Raw genomic sequence first — 25,256 nt, 5'->3', positions numbered from 1 at the left:
CTGACATCGCGCGGGGCTCCGAAAATCCTGCACTGTCTGAAAACTCCGCGAACCAATGGCCTGTCGGCCCGCAGGCACGTTGAGGGCGTACGCAGCGTCTTGACGCGTACGCCTAGCACGTGGCTTTGCGCGATGACGTCACCGCCAGACACCGCTCGACGTCCAAATTCAGTCACCCCGCCTCTACCAGCTGATTGGTGAGTATGACCAGCCCCGCACAACTCCATACGTCTCCGCGGTTGGAAGTGGGACCGGCCCCGCTCCGCCCTACGCCTCAAGCGACCACATGCTGGTGGGACAGGCCCTTTACATGCTAAGTTTGCTGCACAACCTGCTGCACCAGTGGAGGAAATGCAGGCAGCTGAGACTAGATGGGCCATATTGGTCAGCGTAGGCAATTCAGGCTAAAGGGCCTGTTTCCATGCTGTACATTATGACGCTGCCTACATCACCGCTTGTGACCGAGTTGGAATGGATGATAAATAGCCAGGCTGAATTACTTTGACTTTTAATAAATGTACCTTCCCAAGTAGATGCCAGTGATGTAGCTATATTGGAAAGCTTGGTTATAAGCATGGCCAGTTCTAGAGTGAGTGCCTTCAGTAGTACACCCACAATGTCCTCTGATCCTTTTCGCCTGTGCTCTCAGATAAATTTTATCCTTCAATATCACACAAGCAGATGTCACATTACAGATTTTGAGAGCCTGCCCTGTATTATTTCGCTGCCAAATTTATACATAACAAAAAATAAATCACAGCAACTCCCAAAGTACCTTGAGCAAAAAACATAGAAAATAGGTGCAGAAGTACGCCATTCGAGCCTGCACCACCATTCAATATGATCATGGCTGATCATCCAACTCAGGATCCTGTACCTGCTTTCTCTCCATACCCCCCTGATCCCTTTAGCCACAAGGGTCACATCTAACTCCCTCTTAAATATAGTCAATGAACTGGCCTTAACTACATTCTGTGGCAGAGAATTCCAGAGATTTGCCACTCTGTTGAAAAAATGTTTTTCTCAAATCTAGAGGATGACCTCAGCACCTGTGGAGGGAAATAGACAGAAAACATGTTTGTGTGAGACCCTTCCTCCCACTGATGCTGCCTGGCCCCTTGAGATCCTCCAGCAGATCAAGTTTTGCTTAAGATTCAAGCATCTGCAATCTGTTACCAAAGAAACTTGTTATATATAAAGCACGTTGGGACAACCCCCACAAAGGAATGTGAAAGGTGTTCATAAATGCAAACCTTTTTCACCAAACATCTGCGTCTTTTGATGTTTACTGAAACCCTTTCTACCTGAGCCTTTCATGATTTTGAGATATCTAACGTGGGCCAACTTGCAAAGAACCAACCTCCCACTGCACCCATTCCATCCTAATACTAGCCTCCTGGAGAGAAGTTGACAAAAAATGCTGGAGAAACTCAGCGGGTGAGGCAGTATCTATGGAGAGAAGGAAAGGCGACATTGTGGGTCGAGACCCTTCTTCAGACTCGACCCAAAACGTCACCTATTCATTCTCTCCATCGATACTGCCTCACCTGCTGAGTTTCTCCAGCATTTTTTGTCTACTTTCTATTCGGCATTTCCTTCTTATATAAACCCGCAGAGAAGAGCGTTTGTCACAGATTTAAAACGGTATTGATTTTTGAATGATGACCTCTTATTACACCAAGATGTATATGTGCCAATTAAACCAGAGCACAAAAATAACAAATCTGAAGACATTCCACACAAATATTTATCACACGGCTACAGAAAATATGTGCTTCAGAAAAAGTTTCCAAAGCAGAGTAGGTTTTGAACTCTGCACGTCTGATGTGTGTGGCGGAGGAGATGGAGCTGTCTAGGAACCTCAATAATTTGTTGGTGAGAACATACCAGCAGCATAACTGATGTTTTACATCAGATAATATACACTGACATCCACCATCTTCTGCGAGTTTCTGCGGTTGTGGGAAACATCAGTGTGGGGAGTTAAACACATTCCTATCTCATGGATCTGTCATTACCATGGGCATTCCCATGTAGAGGAGTAAAGCTCCCTTTACACTCCTAACGATCTGCTTCAGCTCCTTTGCAAGGGGATTTCTCTGCTGCACTTCTCTTCTATTTTCCACACTAACAAGTCTTGTGCCTGTCCAATAGACGGTGGTAGCAAGTCACATACAGCATGCCGCTTCCTGCAGGAAGCTGAAAACACACTCCGCACCAGTTTTCAGGTTCATTTGATGTTATATAATTTAGAAACTCGTTAAATAATTACTGTGGAGATGATTCATAAATCATTGCAACAAAGTTTCTGCCAGTCTACAATCATTAGATGGTCTTGTGTTACTTGAGTTTCATACTCAAAGCTGTTACAGTAAAATTCTAATACTTTAGCTTAATTAAGTTTAGAGATGGAAACAGTCCACGCTGACCTTCAATCAACGATTCACTGAATTAATTTCCACATGCCTCGACTCCATCCTTTCCCCCAGGTCCAATCCCTTCCTACCTATATCCAAGGCACCTCACACGCGCTGGATAAGTCGCGCTGATTGCATAATTTCCGTAGTGTAGTGAGTGTAGAGGTCATGCTGACTGCGGAAGCCCCACAAGTAGAGAGGCCGCGGTCAGCCGTGTGAGTAGATTCAAGAAAGCTCACTGTCATATATATATATATGGTGTGTGAGTGAGTGTGTGTGTCTATTGGAGAGGTGGAATATTGCGTTGGGGACTAGCCCTCCCGTGTGAAGCTGGGACCCAACGGGTCCCACTTAGTCCATTTACACTAGTTCTATGTTATCCCACTTTCACATCCACTCCATACACACTAGGGGCAATTTACAGAGGCCAATTAACCTACAAAACCACACATCTTTGGTATGTGGCAGGAAAAGCATCCGGAGGAAACCCACGCAGTTGCAGGGAAACATGCGACCTCCACACCAGCAGCACCCGAGGTCAGGATTGCCTGGCGTGCTGTTACTCCAACAGTCTTATGAAAGAAAAGTGTTTGGTTATCAATATGAGCAACAACCAATCGTCTGGAAAATCTACTCATCCAGCACCAAGGGCACGGATCATTGGAGTTTCACTGTACTGTCATATAGCAATAACTGACATGATGCCATCTATAAAGCTCCATGGAGTAATGGTGACTAGAGACCACAGACTGCCAACACTAAAAGCAATAAAGCCTTTATCGCTTCCTTTTTTTCCCACTCCTGAAATTCTACTGTCTTCCTGCACTTTGGACTTCCCCAGCACAATCAATATACAATACAATTAGTGCAATGTCACCCACTTAAAGCCATGTGCAGCTGTGATTTGAACACAACTCTTACAATACACACAAAGAATACAGAAATCCTGGTGTTAATTTTAACGTACAGCATTCAAGACCTTTAACATGGGGGTTTCTTCACAAATCACTTTTTTTTTAAATGTAGCAGGGTGGAAACTCAGTGAAAATGCAAAGTGTCATCACCCTAAGGATGAGTTTGTTGAAGAATTGCCTTAAGTTACCTGCAATCAACTACAGGGGCAGTTTCTGGCTGGGATGCTTTCCTTTGAGCCACCTGCAGGTGGCGATGGCATTCAATTTGCAATTGTTCAATTTGCAATTGAATGAAAATTGAAGATAAAAAATTGAACCTTTCACCTGTTGCAGTGAAATTAGATTTCTCAACAATACAAGAATATGGATTAGACTGTAGAGATACAGTGCAGAAACAGGCCGTTTGGCCTGCTGAATCCATAGTTATCTAAACCAACATGTAGAGGAACCAACGAGAGAGCTGGCTATTTTAGACTGGGTATTGAGTAATGAGGAAGGGTTAGTTAGTAGTCTTGTTGTGCGTGGCCCCTTGGGCAAGAGTGACCATAATATGGTTGAGTTCTTCATTAGGATGGAGAGTGACATTGTTAATTCAGAAACAATGGTTTTTGAACTTAAAGAAAGGTAACTTTGAGGGTATGAGACGTGAATTGGCCAAGATTGACTGGCAATTAATTCTAAAAGGGTTGACGGTGGATATGCAATGGAAGGCATTTAAAGACTGCATGGATGAACTACAAAAATTGTTCATCCCAGTTTGGCAAAAGAATAAATCAGGGAAGGTAGTGCATCCATGGATAACAAGGGAAATCAGGGATAGTATCAAAGCAAAGGATGATGCGTACAAACTAGCCAGAAAAAGCAGCATACCGGAGGACTGGGAGAAATTCAGAGACCAGCAGAGGAGGACGAAGGGCTTAATTAGAAAAGGAAAAATGGATTATGAAAGAAAACTGGCAGTGAACATAAAATCTGACTGCAAAAGTTTTTATAGATATGTGAAAAGAAAGAGATTAGTTAAAACAAATGTAGGTCCCTTGCAGTCAGAAACAGGTGAGTTGATCATGGGGAACCAGGATATGGCGGACCAATTGAATAACTACTTTGGTTCCGTCTTCACTAAGGAAGACATAAATGATCTGCCGGAAATAGCAGGGGCCCGCGGGTCAAAGGAGGTGGAGGAATTGAGTGAAATCCAGGTTAGTCGGGAAGTGGTGTTGGGTAAATTGAATGGATTAAAGGCCGATAAATCCCCAGGCCCAGATAGGCTGCATCCCAGAGTACTTAAGGAAGTAGCTCCAGAAATAGTGGATGCATTAGTAATAATCTTTCAAAACTCCTTAGATTCTGGAGTAGTTCCAGAGGATTGGCGGGTAGCAAACGTAACCCCACTTTTTAAGAAGGGAGGGAGAGAGAAAACGGGGAATTACAGACCAGTTAGCCTAACATCGGTAGTGGGGAAACTGCTAGAGTCAGTTATTAAAGATGGGATAGCAGCACATTTAGAAAGTGGTGAAATCATTGGACAAAGTCAGCATGGATTTACGAAAGGTAAATCATGTCTGACGAATCTTATAGAATTTTTCGAGGATGTAACTAGTAGCGTGGATAGGGGAGAACCAGTGGATGTGGTGTATCTGGACTTCCAGAAGGCTTTCGACAAGGTCCCACATAAGAGATTAGTATACAAACTTAAAGCACATGGCATTGGGGGTTCAGTATTGATGTGGATAGAGAACTGGCTGGCAAACAGGAAGCAAAGAGTAGGAGTAAACGGGTCCTTTTCACAATGGCAGGCAGTGACTAGTGGGGTACCGCAAGGCTCAGTACTGGGACCCCAGCTATTTACAATATATATTAATGATCTGGATGAGGGAATTGAAGGCAATATCTCCAAGTTTGCGGATGACACTAAGCTGGGGGGCAGTGTTAGGTGTGAGGAGGATGCTAGGAGACTGCAAGGTGACTTGGATAGGCTGGGGTGAGTGGGCAAATGTTTGGCAGATGCAGTTTAATGTGGATAAATGTGAGGTTATCCATTTTGGTGGCAAAAACGGGAAAGCAGATTATTATCTAAACGGTGGCCGATTGGGAAAGGGGGAGATGCAGCGAGACCTGGGTGTCATGGTACACCAGTCATTGAAGGTAGGCATGCAGGTGCAGCAGGCAGTAAAGAAAGCGAATGGCATGTTGGCTTTCATAGCAAGAGGATTTGAGTATAGGAGCAGGGAGGTTCTACTGCAGTTGTATAGGGTCTTGGTGAGACCACACCTGGAGTATTGCGTGCAGTTTTGGTCTCCAAATCTGAGGAAGGACATTATTGCCATAGAGGGAGTGCAGAGAAGGTTCACCAGACTGATTCCTGGGATGTCAGGACTGTCTTATGAAGAAAGACTGGATAGACTTGGTTTATACTCTCTAGAGTTTAGGAGATTGAGAGGAGATCTTATAGAAACTTACAAAATTCTTAAGGGGTTGGACAGGCTAGATGCAGGAAGATTGTTTCCGATGTTGGGGAAGTCCAGGACAAGGGGTCACAGCTTAAGGATAAGGGGGAAATCCTTTAAAACCGAGATGAGGAGAACTTTTTTCACACAGAGAGTGGTGAGTCTCTGGAACTCTCTGCCACAGAGGGTAGTTGAGGCCAGTTCATTGGCTATATTTAAGAGGGAGTTAGATGTGGCCCTTGTGGCCAAGGGGATCAGAGGGTATGGAGAAAAGGCAGGTACGGGATACTGAGTTGGATGATCAGCCATGATCATATTAAATGGCGGTGCAGGCTCGAAAGGCCGAATGGCCTACTCCTGCACCTAATTTCTATGTTTCTATACCGACCAGCGATCATCCCAGACACGAACACTGGGGACAATTAACATTTTTATCAAAGCCAATTAATCTACAAACCAGCATTTCTTTGGAGTGTGGGAGGAAACCGGAGCACCCGGTGAAAACACAGACGGCACCCGTAGTCAGGATCGAACCCGTGGCTCTGGCACTGTAAGGCAGCAACACTCCCACTGTGCCTCTGGTCTCATTTAGTAAAAATATTGGGCTTGAACTACATTGTTGCTCTACTTCATTATAAAAACTCACTTCCTCTTTTGCATTTTAGATGAATGGATATGATTTTATTGAAACATAACATCCCAAGGATGCATGACAAAAGTGGATGTTCGACTCACAGGAGAGTCTTGAACAAGACTTCCGCTAGACAGCAGTTGCAAGGGAATAATTGTTTAAATTCTAATTCAAAAATATTTCTGCTCAGAATGGAAAGCTCTGAAATTCTTTACCCCAGAGGGTTGTGGAGGCTGGATCACCAGATGTGGCTGCAATAGATAGGTTTTTGACACATCAGGAAATTCAGGGCTATGGGGAAGAAGCACAGAAGAGGAATCAAAGCCTGGAGCAGATTAGCCATGATCACGTTGAATGATGTGGCAGGTTCAAGGGCCTTTCTCCTGATTCACTGTAATTAATGCATGACCTAGGACACATGAAGAAAAAGATCCATGACCGAAAAGCCTAGTGACGTTATAGAGGTTTAGTTTAGTTTAGAGATACAGCGCGGAAACAGGCCCTTGGGCCCACCAAGCCCGCGCGACCAGTGATCACTGCACATTAACACTATCCTGGGCCAAACGCAGGCAGGTGGGACTAGTGTACTAGTGTTGGTTGGCGTGGGCAAGTTGGACTGAAGAGCCTGTTTCCTGCCCCAAATTGTGGCCAAATCAGCCACCAATGCAAGACCCACCGATGGATTTATTTTGTACACTTGGGCTATAAATTAAATACTTTGAATAAACTAAATCAAGGAAGTGGTGCTGCTTGTCAGAAATAAAATGTGCACAGTACATCAACGTCACAGTAAAGATGGGGATGTGGCAAGTGGTTCTGGTAAGATGTTCTTGTTATCACGCCATTGTTACTGGATTTGGTAGAGGAAAGAACTGAGAAAGATTCACCTATTCCCGAAACTACAAAGCCGTTTCCTGTCACCAATCTCTAAATGCTAAATATTATTGAATCAAACAATATAAAACGTTAAACCAAAGATAACAGAAGGAATTGTCAGCCTGAAAACGGAAGTCATCAGTATCAACTCAGCTACCAGACAGAAAAGCTCCATTAAATAAACTCAGCATTGCTGATTACAGGTCATTAAAGTGGGAGAAATCACTACACACACAAAAGGAACAAATGTTGCTTTGTAACCTCACGATACAATGGCCCACACTATACCCACTCGGCATTCCATTCCAGACCTTCCCGTTGCATGCAGAGTAAGCATATTACTGTGATGCATTGATTAGTAAGCTGCAGCGTTAAAGAACAGGATTTCAGTCAAGCCCTCATGAAGAATCCAGAATATCTGACTGTTATGGGACATACAAATTTAGTGTAATTTAAGGAACTATTTTCTTAGTGGCATTTCCATTGGACATTCCAGGCAAGGCACTGGAACGGATGAGCCAGATTGGTTGAGCAAGATTCTCAAGCTGGAAAAGGCGCAGAGAAGATTTATGAGGATGTTGCCAAGACTCTAGTGCCTGAACTATAGGGAGAGGTTGAGCAGGCTAGGACTTTATTCCATGGAGCACAGGAGGATTAGGGGTGATCTTATACCAATTGTTTTATGACTGTTGGCAGATCAATTCCCCTCATGGGATAAATAAAGTTCTATCGTACCATATACCAAATTATGAGAGGAATAGAATGGGAAAATGCACAGTCTTTTGCTCAGAGTAGAGGGATCGAGAACTAGAGGACATAGGTTTAAGGTGAGGGGGGGAAAGATTTAATAGGAACCCGAGGGGTAACTTTTATTTTTAAACAAAGGGTGGAGGGTGTATGGATTAAGCTTCTGGAGGAGTTAATTGAGGCAGGTACCATTGCACAGGTTAAGATATATTTAGATAGGATAGGTTCGGAGGGATATGGGCAAAACGCAGGCAGGTGGGACGTGTAGAATGGACATGTTGAGCCGAAGGGCCTGTTTCAGAAAAAAACAAATGCCCTTCCAACATAGGTGGCTGTTCCACATCCAAACGCTAGGCAGTGGCTCACAATTACCAGGTGTCAGGGCAAGCTCAGCACTCTGCTGCTATTGTAGAAAAAAGGAACTGCAGATGCTGGTTTACAAAAAAAAGACAAGGTGCTGGAATAACTCAATGAATCAGACAGATGGCATTTCGGGTCGGTACCCTTCTTCAGGCTGATTTGGGGTGTGGGTAGAGAAAGAGGGGAAATAAAGCTTTCTTCCACCACCAATCAGCCTGAAGGGTCCCGACCTGAAATGTCACCTATCCATGTTCGCCAGAGATGCTGCCTGATCTGCTGATTTACAAGAAATATTGTATAAATGTGCCGGGCTGACTTAAAGCAAAATTAATTAATTATCTAATGGGAAACTATACAGAAATAATAAAATTAGTAGAAGATTTTTCACACAGAGAGTGGTGAATCTCTGGAACTCTCTGCCACAGAGGGTAGTTGAGGCCAGTTCATTGGCTATATTTAAGAGGGAGTTAGATGTGGCCCTTGTGGCCAAGGGGATCAGAGGGTATGGAGAGAAGGCAGGTACAGGATACTGAGTTGGATGATCAGCCATGATCATATTGAATGGCGGTGCAGGTTCGAAGGGCCGAATGGCCTACTCCTGCACCTAATTTCTATGTTTCTATGACAACCCCTTAAAACTGAAGCTATGCCAAAGTAACGTCTTTGGCAATAAATCTCACATACAATTCACTTTTGCAAACTTTCCAAAATGGTCAGGCAGCCATGGGTGGTGGGCAGAAACGCTGCACAAATTGACTCCTAGATGGGTAACGAGTGGTGGCAGCACTGGGTTCAACAGCCGTTCCCTGTCTAATGAAGCTCAAATCATTGTCTGGCCGGGTGGGGGGGGGGAGCAGGAAATAAAAATCGCAAATATTCTACTATAATTTAAAAGACCTTTGATGGTGCTGAATAACGGCAAACTGACACATTTGTTTAGTTTACTCCATAAATGTCCACAATAACAGAAACAAGTTAAATCCAAGGGCAGTGTGTTTTAAGATGATTGTCACAGACGGCGGTGGGTATTTTTAAAGCAGGGATTGATAGGTTCTTGATTAGAAAAGGTGTCAAAGGTTACAGGGAGAAGGCTGTAGAATGTGGTTGAGAGGGAATATTAGATCAGGCATGATCTAATGGCAGAGCAGACTCAATGGACCAAATGGTCTAATTCTGCTCCTGTGTCTGATGATTTTACGATCATTCAGACAGTAAAGAGTGTATAAAGGAGATCGTGGCTGAAGGAGCGCCGTGCTGGAACAGGTATTGATTTGTAACAGCGATCAAAGTGTGTGATGGACTTTACCGGGTCTTGAAGATGAGATGGTTATAACAACCAAAGTTAAATATGAGCACCAAATTAAATACCAGGTAGACCTCAGTGAAACCAGTGTCTCCTTTTTAGAGAATATTCAATTACACTGCAGACATTTGTAGCAGGAAGGGTTTGTTTCATTAATAAATCAAGTAGATTATGTGTTGCAATCACATGAATCAATGCATATTACACAAAGCTTGGATACATTATTTTACATTTTAAAATGTTTGTGAATGATGCATTTTATTGAATTTCTTGCAAAGCTATAAAGGTTCCACTGATTATGTTCAGTAGTTATTTAATAAATATAATCATAATTCATGATCCATTGAAAGCAGTGTTGTGAAATTTTGTTACAATGTCTCAATTTACTTCAGATTTTGTTCAATTTTATGTATCCAGAGCAGCAAGATTCAAATCATTTTTGCAACCAATTATCATAGTCCAACTAAAAAAAATGACAGTCAGCACCCTTGTGAAACTTTGCTAAGTATTCTTGTCCCACATGAATCTGTAATTCTTCCTGCTACTTTTTGCTCTGCAATGCCTGACAATCTCACTGTTTCAGCCCTATCCATCCTTCATCTCAGAGCAGGTCATGAAATTTCCCTTCCTGGGAGAGCTCATTGTAACTCGCAGTAACAAAGGAAATAAGAAGCCACAAAAAAAGCTAAAATATGTATCAGCCAAGGGCTCCTAAAGCTAGAAATCTGAAATAAAACAGAAAATGCTAAGTTACTCAGCAGGTCAGGCCACATCGGAGGAGAGAAACAGAGCTGATGTTTCACGTCGGTGACCTTCAAATACAAGGTTCATGCAAAGCCCCTCCCCAGTAGATGGAAAAGGTACTCTGGTGTCTACACAAGGAACCGGGAAGATTTCCAGGGTCTCAAGACATACATTTGCCTCTCAATTCACCTGCTCTGATGAAAGATCAGCAATCTGTAGTGTAACTCTGTTCCTCTCTCCACCTAAACTAATTCATATTTTCTTTCCCTTTAAGTGGAGGAGAATAAAGAGAAAGGGGAATGGACAGGCGATGTTTCGGGTTTCCACCCTTCTTCAGACAGAACCAAAATGTCACTTTCCATTCCCTCCACAGATGCTGTCTGACCCGCTGAGTTCCTCCAGCACTTTGTGTTCTGATACTAACATACATCTCAAAATTTGGATTCAACTCTGAAACAGACAACGGGATTTTTTTTTTTTTTAAATGCTGTCAGTTTGGCACAGGACAAGAATTGCTACTAAGTGTGGAAACTTGCCCTTCGGCCCAACTTGCCCATGCCAACCAACATGTCCCATTTACACTAGTCCTACCTGCCTGCATTTGGCCCATACCCCACTAAACCTCTCCTATCCATGTACCTGTTAAACGTTGTGAAAGTATCTGCATTAGATTTTAAATAATTTATTATCTCTCTTAATGCTTTTACCATCACATTAGTTGCCGCAGCCGGGGGGGGGGGGAGAGATGATCAGAAGCAAGGATCACTAGATGATCGCTGCCAGTACCATTCAGTGTTCCGGCAACAGGAAGGAAGCTTGTTTGTACAGGGTGAACTGAACAGCCAAACTTCAGTCAGTAACAGATGGAAAGCTTTATCACAAAGCAGTGCACACTGAGAAAGCTTGGTCGGAAATGACAGAACTCATCCCAGCTGCGACGGGCAGGCAAGGCAATCGGGGGCACTGGGAATTGAACTTCTGGACATCCAGGGTGGGAAGCCAGTCCTCATGCTTCCAGGCTATGAACCAATCCCCTGATTCAAACCTGCAAGACATTTAAAGAAGGCTCACTGAGGTCTAATGCACTTGGCCTTCTAACCACAGCCCAACCCACAATCACTTCTTTAGAACAGAGTGCAGAGGATGAGCTCACATTAATTCTATTAATCCAAAAGCTCATTTATATAATTAACTACCAATCGCTATTAATACAAAGAGCTTGAAAAAGGGTCCCAACCCTTGTTCTCTGCCAAACCATGTCCTCCAGAGATGCTGCCTGACCCGCTGAGTTACTCTAGCACTTTGAGGCCTTTTCTATAAACCAGAATCTGCAGCGTCTGGTTTTTCTATTTATATAAGTTGACAGTGTAAAAATAATTCCTTCTACAAGAATTCAGGAACAAGTGCTTACAAAACTGGATGTAGGCATTGGTGTGAGCAACAATGAGCAGCATCCCTGAGTACAGGATCAAGAGTTTCTCGGTTAAGTGGCAACTGCTGACCTTTAGTACACATGTTCACAAACACTGATCAAGTTGGGACCTTTTGGGTCGACTGCCACAAAGTAGACATTTTTACAAGTTGTAAAAAAAAAAAAAAATTTGTGATCCAACATGGAAACAGCAACTTTGGCCCACAGAGTCCATGCAGACCATCAATGACCCGTTCACACTAGTTTTATGTCATCCCATTTTCTCATCCACTACCTGCACACAAGGAACAATTCACAGTGGGCCAATTAACCTACAAACCCTCACGCCTCTGGGATGTGGGAGGAAACCAGCGCATTCAGAGGAAGCCTGCGTGGTCACAGGCAAAACATGCAAACTCCACACAGGTCAGTATCAAACCCGGGTCTCTGGTGCTGTGAGGCGTTTGCTCTACCATCTGTGCAGCCCCTAAAGGCAGCTTACTTATCAAACGATCGCTAAGATTCGGAAATGTCACCACTGTCCTTAAAATAAAGGCAGAAGAGACTCAATTTAAGTTGAGCTGATGCACTGGCAGTATTTCCACAGATTCCTATTTACCAACAGAGCTATCTAATTACATTCTCGCATCAATAAAAGTGCTGCAGTGATACTGTCAATGCCAATGGGGTCTTACCTTGCTGGGCAGGAATGGCCACCACATAGCTGGACAGTTTGACTTCACAAGCTGTACCACACTCCAAGGGGATGGCGTACGTCCCAAAGTAGTTCAGCATCTCTGTGACAGATGGGAAACGGAAGTGCTGGACCAGGCACTTCCCTGTCTCCGTCACAAGTAGTCGTAGATGCTTAAAAAGTTAGAACAACATTAGTCAATCCCAGGGAATTTACCACATGTTAGTTATTGAATAATGACTAACAACTAAATAACAATAATGCCAGCAGGCTGAAGAAAAATGTTCAGCTTTGTTTCTAATGGTTAATTTTGATTCTATTTTTAGTCAGGGACACAGACTTGAACATCTGCCACACACTGGCAGCCCTGAAGCATAATCCTGGGGTTGCTGCAATTTCTTCCTGCACTTTATGCCACCCAGTTCTCCGGATTCAGATAGTATGTAACTTGTAAATGCTCCTCTATTATTTAACATGAACGCAAGGGGAAATAAACAGATTAACAGTAGTTGAAGTAAGTTACTGGAATCTGCTAGAGTGATTTAGACATCATGGATAGGTGAAGAGTAGCTGTTCTACAACATGACCCCGTGCTCTCCAGCAATCAGTCTTTCGTCTTAGTTTTGATGGAGGAAGGTGGTTTTATGAAGAAATGATTTTCATCCATGTAGCCCATCTATGGCAACTCCCAGAGAAGCAATCCCAATCCTCCTCCTCTCTGTCACACACACATGCCCATTAATTTCCCTATGATTCTTGCTTCCATTAACCTACATCAACAACAACTCTCTGCTTCTCTTGCCACTTTGGATGGCACAGTGGCACAGCAGGTAGAACCACTGCCTCACAGCGCCAGGCAAGTTATTAGTTAGAAACAATTGTTTCCAGTTTAAAGTATCTTGAGAAACAGTTGAAATAAAAAGCACTCTACGTGCAGGTTGTTATGTGCCTCATCTTCTATTGACACTTGCAAACCAAGAAGGCAATGCCACAAATGCATCCGCACCCACACAGCTTTGACTATGAATAATTTAAAGTGCACGGGCTAAATTGGCTCTGCCATCAAATTCTCAGTACCTTTGCTCTCCCTCGATAGTTGAAGGTGAGGACATATTCTCCCCGCTGCGTTTCGCTCTGCCGCACAAGAAACACGCCATGACCCTCTGTTCCTGGAATCTGCACCAGCTGTGCCGCTTTGAATCGGGAGATTGGGCCATGAAACCAGGCGTAAGATGAGAAGAGCTGGTCGGTCTTGTGGTAGGGCTGTTCTGTGGAGCAGTGGTGTGCAGCTCCTGACCAAAAAAAAAAGAAAACGTTTCGGAAACAGTTTTTTTAGACGAGATTCTTGTGATAATTTTTGCAACAAATCTGTGCAAGGCTGGCTTGGTTGTTTTGCTCACAAGCTATCTGTTAAAATTAGCAGCATGACATATTTCATTATGTGAAGAAAAGTTGTTCTAGTAAATAAATTCTAACTAAACAAACTTATACAAGCATCTTAACATTGTGAAATAATTCTAATGAAGGAACACTCTCGGCAACACAGTGGCGCAGCAGTAGAGTTGTTGCCTACAGCACCAGAGACCTGGGTTCAATCCTGACTACAGGTGCTGTCTGTACGGAATTTGTACATTCTCCCCATGATTGCGTGGGTTTTCTCCGGGTGCTCCATTTCCTCCCACTCTCCAAAGACGTACGGGTTTGTAGGTTAATTGACCGGTAAAAATTATAAATTGTCCCCAGTGTGTAGGATAGAGGCAGTGTATGGTTAATTGCTGGCTGGTGTGTACCTGGTGGGCCGAAGGGCCTGTTTCTGAGCTGTATCTCTGAACTAAACTCTTAACTTCAAAAGGCATAACTTGCTACAGATCACTCAGCAGAAATTCACAAGATGACGGTTGTATTTAGCCAACCTGAAGCAGCTTTTTGCTGATTGTGAAAAGATTGGATAAAAGTAATGAAAACTTGGCAATCCAAAATGGTTTTGACAAAGTTCCACCACTATGATTAAAGAAGATATTACCAAACAACAGGCAGAGTCAGTCTCTGAAAGACTAGAATATAAATAGCCAGCAGTAAGATGAGTGTGCTCAACCTGCAACCAGGTTGCAGCTGGGACTATTGTGCTCCAGTCTTGTGCCATGGGACTGTGCTATTTTTACTGACTGGTTGACCTTCCGTTGAGCAAACAGATGCTCCACGTTTGCAGATAAAACCAAATTAGGAGAGAGTGTTGACGAATCATAGTCTTACAGCATGGAAACAGGCCCTTCGGCCCAACTCATCCATGCTTACCAAGATTCCCCATCTATACCAGTCCCACCTGCCCACATTTGACACATATCCCTCTGAACCTTTCTTATCCATTTTAAAGTTGTTATAGTACCTGCTTCAACTACCCCCTTCTGAAAGTTCATTCCATATACCCACCACAATCTGTGTGGAAAAAGTTGCCCTTCAAATTCCTTGCCCCTATCCTTGATAGAATATCCCTGTAGTTCCTGATTCCACTACCCTGTGCAATAGACTGTGCATTTACTATCTAGTCTCCTCACCATTTCATACACCTCTGTAAAGTCACCCCTCAACCTCCTGCACGCCAAGGAATAAAATCTTAACCAACCCAACCTCTCCCTTAGCTCAGGCGCTCAAGACCTGGCATCATCCTTATAAATCTTTTCTGCACTTTTCCCAGCTGGATGAAAAAGTGAGATAACATAGAACTAGTGTGAACAGGTTATCGAAGGTCGGCATGCACTCAGTGGGCCGAAGAGCCTGTTTCTATGTTGTACCTTTTAATTAATTAATTTTGCTAGACACACATGCACACACACACGTCCCTGGCCCAGCCGCTGGCAACCACTGTAATCTTTGTGTTTAGAATAAACAGAAACAGTGGTCGGTTTCCGCACGGCAACACCCACTCCATTCTATGAGAGCACAGAAGATTAGTGATTAAGACAGAAGGAACAAGGGGACTAATAACATGAATCTGCGTTAGTTCCACTGCCTTTGTTTGGCCTATATCCTTCTACACCTGACTGAGATGTTATTAACTTGGATCAAAACCCAATCTCGGTAAACCAATTTGCCTGCCATCTGCGTTAGATCTTATTTTTAAATTCACACCTGCCTTTGTTTGGCCTATATCCTTCTACACCTGACTGAGATGTTATTACTGGGTGGAGCAGTGGCTGCCTCGTCAACAGTATGTCCTTTCTTATTTTTATATTTTTAGTATGTGTTAAAAGTAGGACGTCCGCTGGAGGGCGGGTTTAACGATTACCCATGACTGGTAAGGGCTGCTCGGGAGCTCCATGCGAGTTTGACGGCCCGACGGGGGTTTCGATTACCCTGCGGGGGATCGCCCCAACTACAGCTGGTTTGACGGCCCCGACCTTTATTGCCTTCCATCATAACGAGGAACGTGGAATCCACTGTGGTGGATGTTTATGTTAACTTTTATGTGAGTGTATGTCTTGTAGCTTTTCACTTAGTATGGCTGTATGGTAACTCAAATTTCACTGTACATTAATTGGTACACGTGACAATAAACTGATCTTGAAACCTTGAAAAACCACCAACAAGTTACAGCTCATTCAAAATGCCGCAGCCTGGCTTTTAACAAATACCAAGAAAAGGGAACATATCACCCCAGTATTATACTCCCTTCACTGGCTCCCTGTGAGATTCAGGATAGAGTATAAGGTTCTCCTTCTTGTCTATAAAGCCTTAAATGGCTTAGGAGCAGCATATTTTACAGAGCCTCCTCCCCTATGCCCTTACTCGAGTGCTCAGGTCTTCTGATGCTGGTCTGTTAGCCACTCAAAGCCGCAGCAATAAGAAAATTGGTGAAGCAGCCTTTATCAATGACGCCCCCAAGCTGTGGAATACTCTACCCTAGGCTATGAGAGGTGCCCACTCAGTTGACATTTTTGAACAGCAGCTAAAAACTTCCTTTTCAATCAAGCTCTGATCCGACTTTACTTCTTCTGATGACTGTAAAAATTACCTTTATTCCCTTGTATTTATCTCAGCGTACCCCTCAGCAGCTTATGTGCTTATATAGTACACGGGACGCTGTATTTGACCTTTTACACTATGAATTTTTCATTTTTTATTTTTTTATTATATTTTTATATAAATCTGTGAGTTTTATGTTATTAACTGTCTATGTCCTTTCTGTTTTAAATTGTATTTTTGTTTAGACCTGTGTTTTTGTGAAAAGCACTTTGGGTTGCATACAATTGTATGAAAAACAAATAACATTATTATTATTATTATCCATGTACCTGTCCAAACACTTTTTAAATGTTGTTATAGTACCTGCCTCAACTACCTCCTCTGGCAGCTCCTTCCACATTCGCACCACACTCCGTGTGAAAAAGCTGCCAGGTAGGATTAAATAATTTGGAGTTGGCTGTAGAAACAAGTAATGTATCATAGAGAGGGAGCAGTGAGGGAAGGACTAACAAAACTATAATAAAGGGGGTACAGTGAAAAAAGCGAGTCAGAGAAAGGGTCTCCACCTGAAACGCCACCTATCCATGTTTTTCAGTGATGCTATCTGACCTGCTTTTACTCAAACACTTTGTGTCTTTTTGTGGAACTGACTGCATTTGATGTGCATCTATTGCAACTACTTCACATTCTGTACAGTTAACTTAAACTGTATTCTTTCTAAAAGATAAAATCCAAAATCATTAATTTTATTTCCAAAACTTTACAGCTATGTTTGGGACAAAGACCCTTCATTTATTTGTCTGTATTCCACAATTTGAGAACAAAAATCACATGTGGTTAAAGTGCACATTGTCAGAGTTTAATAAAGGCCATTTTTATACATTTTGGTTTCATCATGTAGAAATTACAGCAGTGTTTATACATAGTCCCCCCATTTCAGGGCACCATAATGTTTGGGACACAGCAATGTCATGTAAATGAAAGTAGTCATGTTTAGTATTTTGTTGCATATCCTTTACATGCAATGACTGCTTGAAGTCTGTGATTCATGGACATCACCAGTTGCTGGGTGTCATCTCTGGTGATGCTCTGCCAGGCCTGTATTGCAGCCATTTTAGCTTATGCTTGTTTTGGGGGCTAGTCCCCTTCAGTTTTCTCTTCAGCATATAAAAGGCATGCTCAATTGGGTTCAGATCGGGTGACTGACTTGGCCACTCAAGAATTGACCATTTTTTAGCTTTGAAAAACTCATTTGTTGCTTTAGCAGTGTGTTTGGGATCATTGTCTTGCTGTAGAATGAACCGCTGGTCAATGAGTTTTGAGGCATTTGTTTGAACTGGAGCAGATAGGATGTGTCTATACACTTCAGAATTCATTATGATACTGCCATCAGCAGTTGTATTATCAATGAAGATAAGTGAGCCAGTACCTTCAGCGGCCATACATGCCCAGGCCATAACACCCCCACCACTGTGTTTCACAGATGCTTTGGATCTTGGGCAGTTCCTTCTCTCCTTCATATTTTGCTCTCTTGCCATCACACTGATATCATTGATATAAGTTAATCCCCGTCCCATCTGTCCACAAGACCTTTTTCCAGAACTGTGGTTGCTCTTTTAAGTATTTCTTGGCAAACTGTAACCAGGTCATCCTATTTATGCGACTAACCAGTGGTTTGCATCTTGCAGTGTAGCCTCTGTATTTCTGTTCATGAAGCCTTCTGTGGACAGTGGTCATTGACAAATCCACACCCGACTCCTGAAGAGTGTTTCTGATCCGTCGGGCAGGTGTTTGGGGTTTTTCCTTTATTATAGAGAGAATTCTTCTGTCATCAGCTGTGGAGGGGCCTTCCTTGGCCTGCCAGTCCCTTTGCGATTAGTAAGCTCACCAGTGCTCTCTTTCTTCTTAATGATGTCCCAAAGGTTTGGCTGATGTCTCTAACAGTTTTATTCTTGTTTCTCAGTATCATAATGGCTTCTTTGACTTTCATTGGCACAACTTTGGTCATGTTGATAAACAGCAATAAAAGTTTCCAAAGGTGATGGAAAGACTGGAGGAAAGACTAGGTGCCGAGAGCTCTCCTATACCTGCATAAAGGAGGCAATTAAACACACCTGATCAATTGCAAACACCTGTGAAGCCATGTGTCCCAAACATTATGGTGCCCTGAAATGGGGGGGAAGGGAGATTATGAATAAACACAGCTGTAATTTCGACATGGTGAAACCAAAATGTGTAAAAATGGCCTTTATTAAAATCTGACAATGTGCACTTTAATCATGTGATTTTTTAAAATTACAAATCTCAAATTGTGGAATACAGAGGCAAATAAATAAATGATGGATCTTTGTCCCAAACATTATGTTGGGCACTGTACATGGCTAGACTGCGGCAGCAACACCACCACTCAACTAACCACCAGTTTGCAAAGTCACAATTTTTGCCATTAATGAAGGTGAAAATTGTTGCCTCTAATTCAATGGGGACTTCAATCATCGTCTGTGTGACACATTTAAATCTTAGCCCAACATTCAAATTCAAGCTTCAGTAGTTTAGTTTTATAGACACAGTGTGGAAACAGGCCCTTCGGCCCACCAAGTCCATGCCGACCACCGATCATCCGTTCACGCTAGTTCTATCCCACCTTCTTATCCACTTCTCACACACCAAAGGCAATTTATAGAGGGCCAATTAACCTCCCATCCCACCAAGTCTTTGCAATGTGGGAGGAAACTGAATCAACTGGAGGAAACCCACGCAGTCACAGGGTGAACGTGCAAAATCCACACAGACAGCATCCGTGGTCAAGACCGAACTCGGGTCTCTGGCACTGTGAGGCAGCAGCTCTACCAGTTGTGCCACTGTGCCACCCTGAAACCAGCTGATTAAATGAGTGTCAACCACTTACCCTGGTGAATCAAATCTGCGGTGCCATCCACAGTGGCCGTTTGTGCACTGGCAGGGCGAGGTGTGGGGAGTAACTCCACATCAGGTCTCTCTGACCTGCAGATAAACAAAAGGAAACATTTCACACACTTCACCAAGGCTTCCTGTAAATTGCCCTGCAGACCAGATAGAAAATGGCAAACCAAATCCCGTGGTAAATAGTCTGCAGATGTTATTATATCTTACTTTTTAGAAAAACAGTCCAGAATTTCCCTCTCCCCAATCTACCATAGACACAAAGTAGCTTGGATAAACAGGACAATATCAGCCAGCATCAAAATCCAATACTTCCACACAGATCCTTTCCATTCCCTTTATCCTTTATCTCTACACTGTGGACGGTTTGATTGTAATCACGTATGGGCTTTTCACTGACTGGATAGCACAAAACAAAAAGGCTTTTCATTGTACCTCGGTACACATGACCAGAAGAATAAACTAATCTAACTACTCAGACTTTGATGAAACACAGGGTGCTGGAGGAACTCAGTGGGTCAAACCGCATCTGTGGAAGGAACAATGCTAATGAGATGACATTTTAGGTCGGGACCATTCTTCAGACTGATTGTTAAAGGTTCCAGCATCTGCAGTTTCTTGTGTCTCCAATTTACTACTCAGACCTTCAAATAAGTGTTTAAACTGTACACGCACATACTTTGCCAGAATGTAATCACTGAATCTGCTCAATCTTATCGTGAGAGTAACTACAATGTCAGCGAGTTTTTCCTGACTGGTTTTCCCTGTTGCTAATTTTCCCTTTAGGTTCAATTACATCCCGAAACATTTACTGGAGTCCAACCAAGGATGCTGGTAGTAAGATACGCCAGGGAGGACCACTGACACAGTCTTACGCCAACCGATATACGAGTAATATAGAGACACGGCAAACTGCAGATGCTGGAATCTTGAGTAAAAAACAATGTGTGGGAGGAACTCAGGTCAGGCAGCATCTGTGGGGGAAAGGTGCCAACCCGAAACATCGTCTGTCCACTTCCTCCACACGAGCTGCCCGGCCTACTGAGCGACTACAGCACTTTGTGTTTTACTTATGAGTAATACAGGATGATTGCGTCAATGTACTGATGTTACCTGCTACTTACCATCAAAAGATGACTAATATCAGCAGCTAGATATAGGATTAATAAATCATTAAATCCTCACTAGTCATCATTCCCATTACACCAAAGGAACACACTGCACTGTTCATGATCCAGTTCCTGCCCTACTAGACCATGGGCAGCACAGTGGAGTTGCTGCCTTATAGACCACGGTTCAATCCTGACTACAAGTGCTGTCTGTACGGAGTTGGTACGTTCTCCATGGGACCGCGTGGGTTTTCTCCGGGTGATCTGGTTTCTTTCCACATTCCAACAATGTGCATGCTTCTAGGTTAATTGGCCTCTGTAAATTGCCCCTAATGTGTAGGATGCGAAAGTGATCCAAGATAGAATTAGTGTTTGGAGATCAAAGGTCGGAGTTGACTCGGTGGGCTCAAGGTCACATTTCCACACTGTATCGCTAAACTAAACTAAACCATACCATATCATAGGAGCAGAATTAGGCCATTCAGCCCATCGAGCCTGCTCGACCAAACAATCATGGCTGATCTATTTTTCCCTCTCAACCCCGTTCTCCTGCCTTCTCCCTGTGACCTTTGCTGCCTTTGATATGCACGTAACATGGTGCCTCTCACTGCATCCACTGGCACACTCATCTTTTATACCCTTTCCAGAACGTCACAGATCGTAATCGGGGAATATCCTTGAGAGCAGGAGAAGGCCTCGCTGGTCAGCCTGGGTTTGCACCAAGGGGTGGGTGGAGAGTGCGGGCCTGAGGCTACTCACCGCGCCACACACTGCGTTACTGAGCCGCGGGGCCCAGCACAGACAGAGTGAACATTAACTGGTCTGCAAGTCGCCTGGTGTACCACAAACTGGTCTTTTCATTAGCTCTCCGACTTCCAACCTTAAATTGGCTGATTAGCAAAGAGGGCGGAAAAGGATATTTTTTTTAAAAAGGGGGGAATTTTATTAGTTTATAGATGGGCTTAAATTAAGTGTCCCATTGGCAGCAGAAGAAAGCAGGTCCCAAACAGCTGCGTTAATGTTACCAAACCTGCAGCCAAGCGCTGAAAATCAAAGCAGTCATTTTCATTTAAATCAAATCAAAGCATTCTGTTCGGTACTGATGAAGCAGAATGTTGATAATTGTCTGAATTATTCGTGTACCAGAATAAACACTGAATGTTGCCAGTTTGCATCACACCTTTTGCATCACAGCCACAAATGCCTGTCTATAAACACCACGAGCATGTGGACTAAGGCTCGGAAAAAGGAGTAAAGAATCCGGGATTTGGGTTCGAAGCAATCTGTGCGTCACTGAAATCAGGGCCAAGCCAAGCTATCGTGAGTTTTCACAGAGACGGTCAGGAAACGTGCGACTAATTCATGGAAACAAGGAAAGCAGTCGAGAGAAAACCGAGCGCACAGTTCTGTAAATCATACCATGATTAATTGCTGACATTCTTGGTATTTGAATAACAGGAAAAACCTCGCACTGAGGCAATCAGGAGGCCCAGATAATGTGCACGCCTTGCAGGCTAACATGTGCTTCCTGCACTAGAAGCAACAATTGCCACAATCAATCCAGACCACTGCAAACCATACCTTTCATTGTCGTTAATCTCTCCCCCCACTTCCAACCTCCAATGCCAAATTTTAAACATGCGTTAAAAACAACTCTTGGATTTCTTCATATCAAGCCTTCTCTGGTTAACGTTTCTTTGCTACAATAATCACACTGCCCTAGATCCACTCAAGTTTAATTCATGTTCATAAAGCTATACAAAGTAGAACAATGTCATTTACTCAGAGCAAACCTAAAAATCAGTTTTTAATAAAATGATAATAAATTTCAATATCTAAGATTACTCCAAATGAATCCCTACATTTTCAATCCACATAGTGTGAAGAATTAAAGGGTCAACAATTTAGCTCTGAAATTTGAGTATTTCGCTTGGGCAGTTTACAACCCAATTTCTCTACTTTCAAGTAACACCAGCATTCCCTCCCCTCCCCTCTCCTACCCCTCGCTCACCCTAATCACCCTAGTTCCACTGATCGCATCTTTGTATCCCTCTTGTTATCACACTTTTCCCAGCCAACAATGGGCCATTATGGGCTCCAACCTTTTTAAGGTTATCTGTAGCTGGCCCTGAATTGTCCTGGCCTTTTCTCGCCTCCAGTTTATCTTCCCGCCTCAACTTTCAGTCTGAAGAAGGGCTCCGACCCGAAATGTCACCGAGTTTTCGACAGAAATGCTGCCTGACCTGCTGAGTTACTTCAGCATTTTGTGTCTATTTTGAGTGTTTGGAAATACAATACCGCAAAACATTTTATTGTTGTTCTTACTATCAGGAAGAAATGCTGTGATGTATGGAAGAATTATTATAGTTTAGATTTAGTTTAGTGATAAAGAGTGGAAACGGGCCCTTCGGCCCACCGAGTCCCCGCCGACCAGCGATCCCCGTACACTAGCACTATCCTACACTCTAGGAACAATTAACAATTTTTTTACTGAAGCCAATTAATCTACAAACCTGTACATCTTTGGTGTGTGATAGGAAACCGGAGCACCTGGAGAAAACCCACATGGTCACTGGGATGCTCCATACAGGCAGCACCAAACCCGGGTCTCCAGCACTGTAAGGCAGCAACTCTACTGCTGCTCCACCATGCCTCCTCTAGATTTGCGTGAATTTGATTTGTGCAAAGTTGAATTTCGTTAGGGACATTCACCCTTAACCCGTGTAGCTCCTGTGTGTTTAAATAACTCCACACATGTTAGCCAGGTACTCCAGTTATAATTAACCCATTAGCAGATGCTGAAGTGCAAATCGAAGATAGACACAAAATGCTGGAGTAACTCAGTGTGACAGGCAGCATCTCTGGAGAGAAGGAATGGGTGACGTTTCAGGTCGAGACCAAAGTTGGCTCCGTGGTGAGCTACCAGGGGGTAAACATTAACTGTCCTGGATTGATTCTTAATATACAGATTTGAGGTGGGATTTTAGGTTAGGCATCGGCTGGTTGTTGTGAGACTGGTGCATTCAGATAGGTTGAACCGTGACCCAGTGGAGGTCACCTAGTGGAGGCTGCGGGTGCTGAGTCTGCGTCATTGCATTCAGAGGAAAAGGCAGCAAAGTAGGTGAATCCATCCGAGTGCTGTCGGTGGCTGCAGACAGCAGCCGTCACTGTTCTATGCACCACCCTGAGAGGACAAGCAACCACTGTGTCGCCTCCACCACCGGTCTTGTCTGTCTGCCTGCCTTCTCCAAGTTCCCGTTGTTACTTCTGTTAACGGCCAGCACTGGCAGGTTGATTCCAGCGCAAGCTTTTTCTTGGGTGTCGGATAATTTTGTGAGAAAGTTAGCAAGGTGGAATGCAACTGCAAACATTTGTCACATAACAATCTTTTGGTTGCAGAATTTATCACTGATTGATGCCGTGGTTCCCCCCTAGCTGCTGCCTGAGCTGTTTGCAAAATACACCGAGCAGGCTTGGATGCCAAAGTGAGGGGAGCTTGAGGATTTCAATCCCCAAGAAAATGCCAGTACCCCAGGCCTCTGTATAATGGTTCAGGGATCCTTGAGTTCTGTTGCAGGGTCTTGACCCAAAATAGTAACGATTCTTCTCCCCCCCCCCCTACCCCCCCACTCATGCTGCTGCTCGACCCACTACACTCCTTCAGCAGTTTGCCTAGATTCTAGTATCTGTAGCCTCTTGTCTGTCTCTCCAGCAACTCACTTCTCCTTAATAATTTTCCACTGCTATCTCTCATCAACACCCATGGGCAGAGGGGCAGCTGATGGCCCAGGTGACAATGTGGACACCACGTCAGAAATGTGCCAGAGCCCATCAGTTCACCAACTTGGAGGGCTGGAGAAGTTTCCAAGTTAAGGAGGCGTAAAGTCACAGGGGAACTGGGCAGATACACTACACATTTTGGACACGCTCAAGTCGACAGAGGGTGGGAGATGGGTGGGCATTCAGCAGGGCAACGGTTTGGAGATCACAAGGTATGGATGAGGCTCCCGCAGCAGGTAAGCCAACACTCATTCCACAACGCTACATTGGTGACGTTCCCTTGGACAAGTTGCAGGGGTGATCCAAAGCCCAGTATATTTATGTCTTAATAAACCAAAACAAACGTATTGACATTTGAAACGCTCTACCTGCTGTGTCTACTCATGTGATGTGATTACAATCAACATCTTTTTTAGATAATTGAAAGTCATATTAGAAAGCACCAATGTACAGTAACAACTTGGGAACATACAACTGATGACAAAACAGTGGCACGGGCATACTGCATTTCTAGGATATGGTTTTGCCAGTAATTACTTGACCCATTTCCAAATGGAGTACGTTTGGGACATCAATAGATTTTGGCCAGATGCTCTGCAAACAACATTTTTTCTTTCCTTCCTTTCTCTTGTCCCGAATGTATATTTATGAATAGTAGTTATTACTGCTTCCAATTCACAAACAACTTCAGAATAAATACCTTTTCCCTTGCTTATCTTTACAGACCAACTTGGTAACATGATTGAAACAAAGTTTGAATTTGGACCTGTACAATTCTCTATTCACAAACTCTACCTTAAAATGGAGTGAGAATTCTTGCAACACATCAAGTTTGCTGATCAAGTTTCCTTAATCCCATTGTGTGATTGAATTACTGAATTATGCATTCTTTCTGCCATGCATTCTCGTTTCTGCTTAACATGTTAAAACAGATAGAG

General features: G+C 43.4%; 1 protein-coding gene across 7 annotated transcripts in view; it reads right to left on the bottom strand.

The window, feature by feature from the left end:
• Nucleotides 1-25,256, bottom strand: part of sh2b3 (SH2B adaptor protein 3) — a 133,555-nt gene that overhangs the window by 2,417 nt on the left and 105,882 nt on the right. For all 7 annotated transcript variants that reach the window (XM_055655807.1, XM_055655804.1, XM_055655810.1 and 4 more), the window contains exons 5-7: nt 19,416-19,510; nt 13,622-13,836; nt 12,546-12,717 (exon numbers count right to left, since the gene is read on the bottom strand). In XM_055655807.1, the coding sequence (XP_055511782.1) occupies nt 12,546-12,717; nt 13,622-13,836; nt 19,416-19,510 (482 nt within the window). The remainder of the gene's footprint in view (nt 1-12,545; nt 12,718-13,621; nt 13,837-19,415; nt 19,511-25,256) is intronic.

This window comes from Leucoraja erinacea, chromosome 25 (assembly GCF_028641065.1).
Source record: "Leucoraja erinacea ecotype New England chromosome 25, Leri_hhj_1, whole genome shotgun sequence".
NCBI classification, from domain to species: domain Eukaryota; kingdom Metazoa; phylum Chordata; class Chondrichthyes; order Rajiformes; family Rajidae; genus Leucoraja; species Leucoraja erinaceus.
Note: the sequence above shows the minus strand (reverse complement) of the source record. Positions and strands in the feature narration are given on the sequence as shown.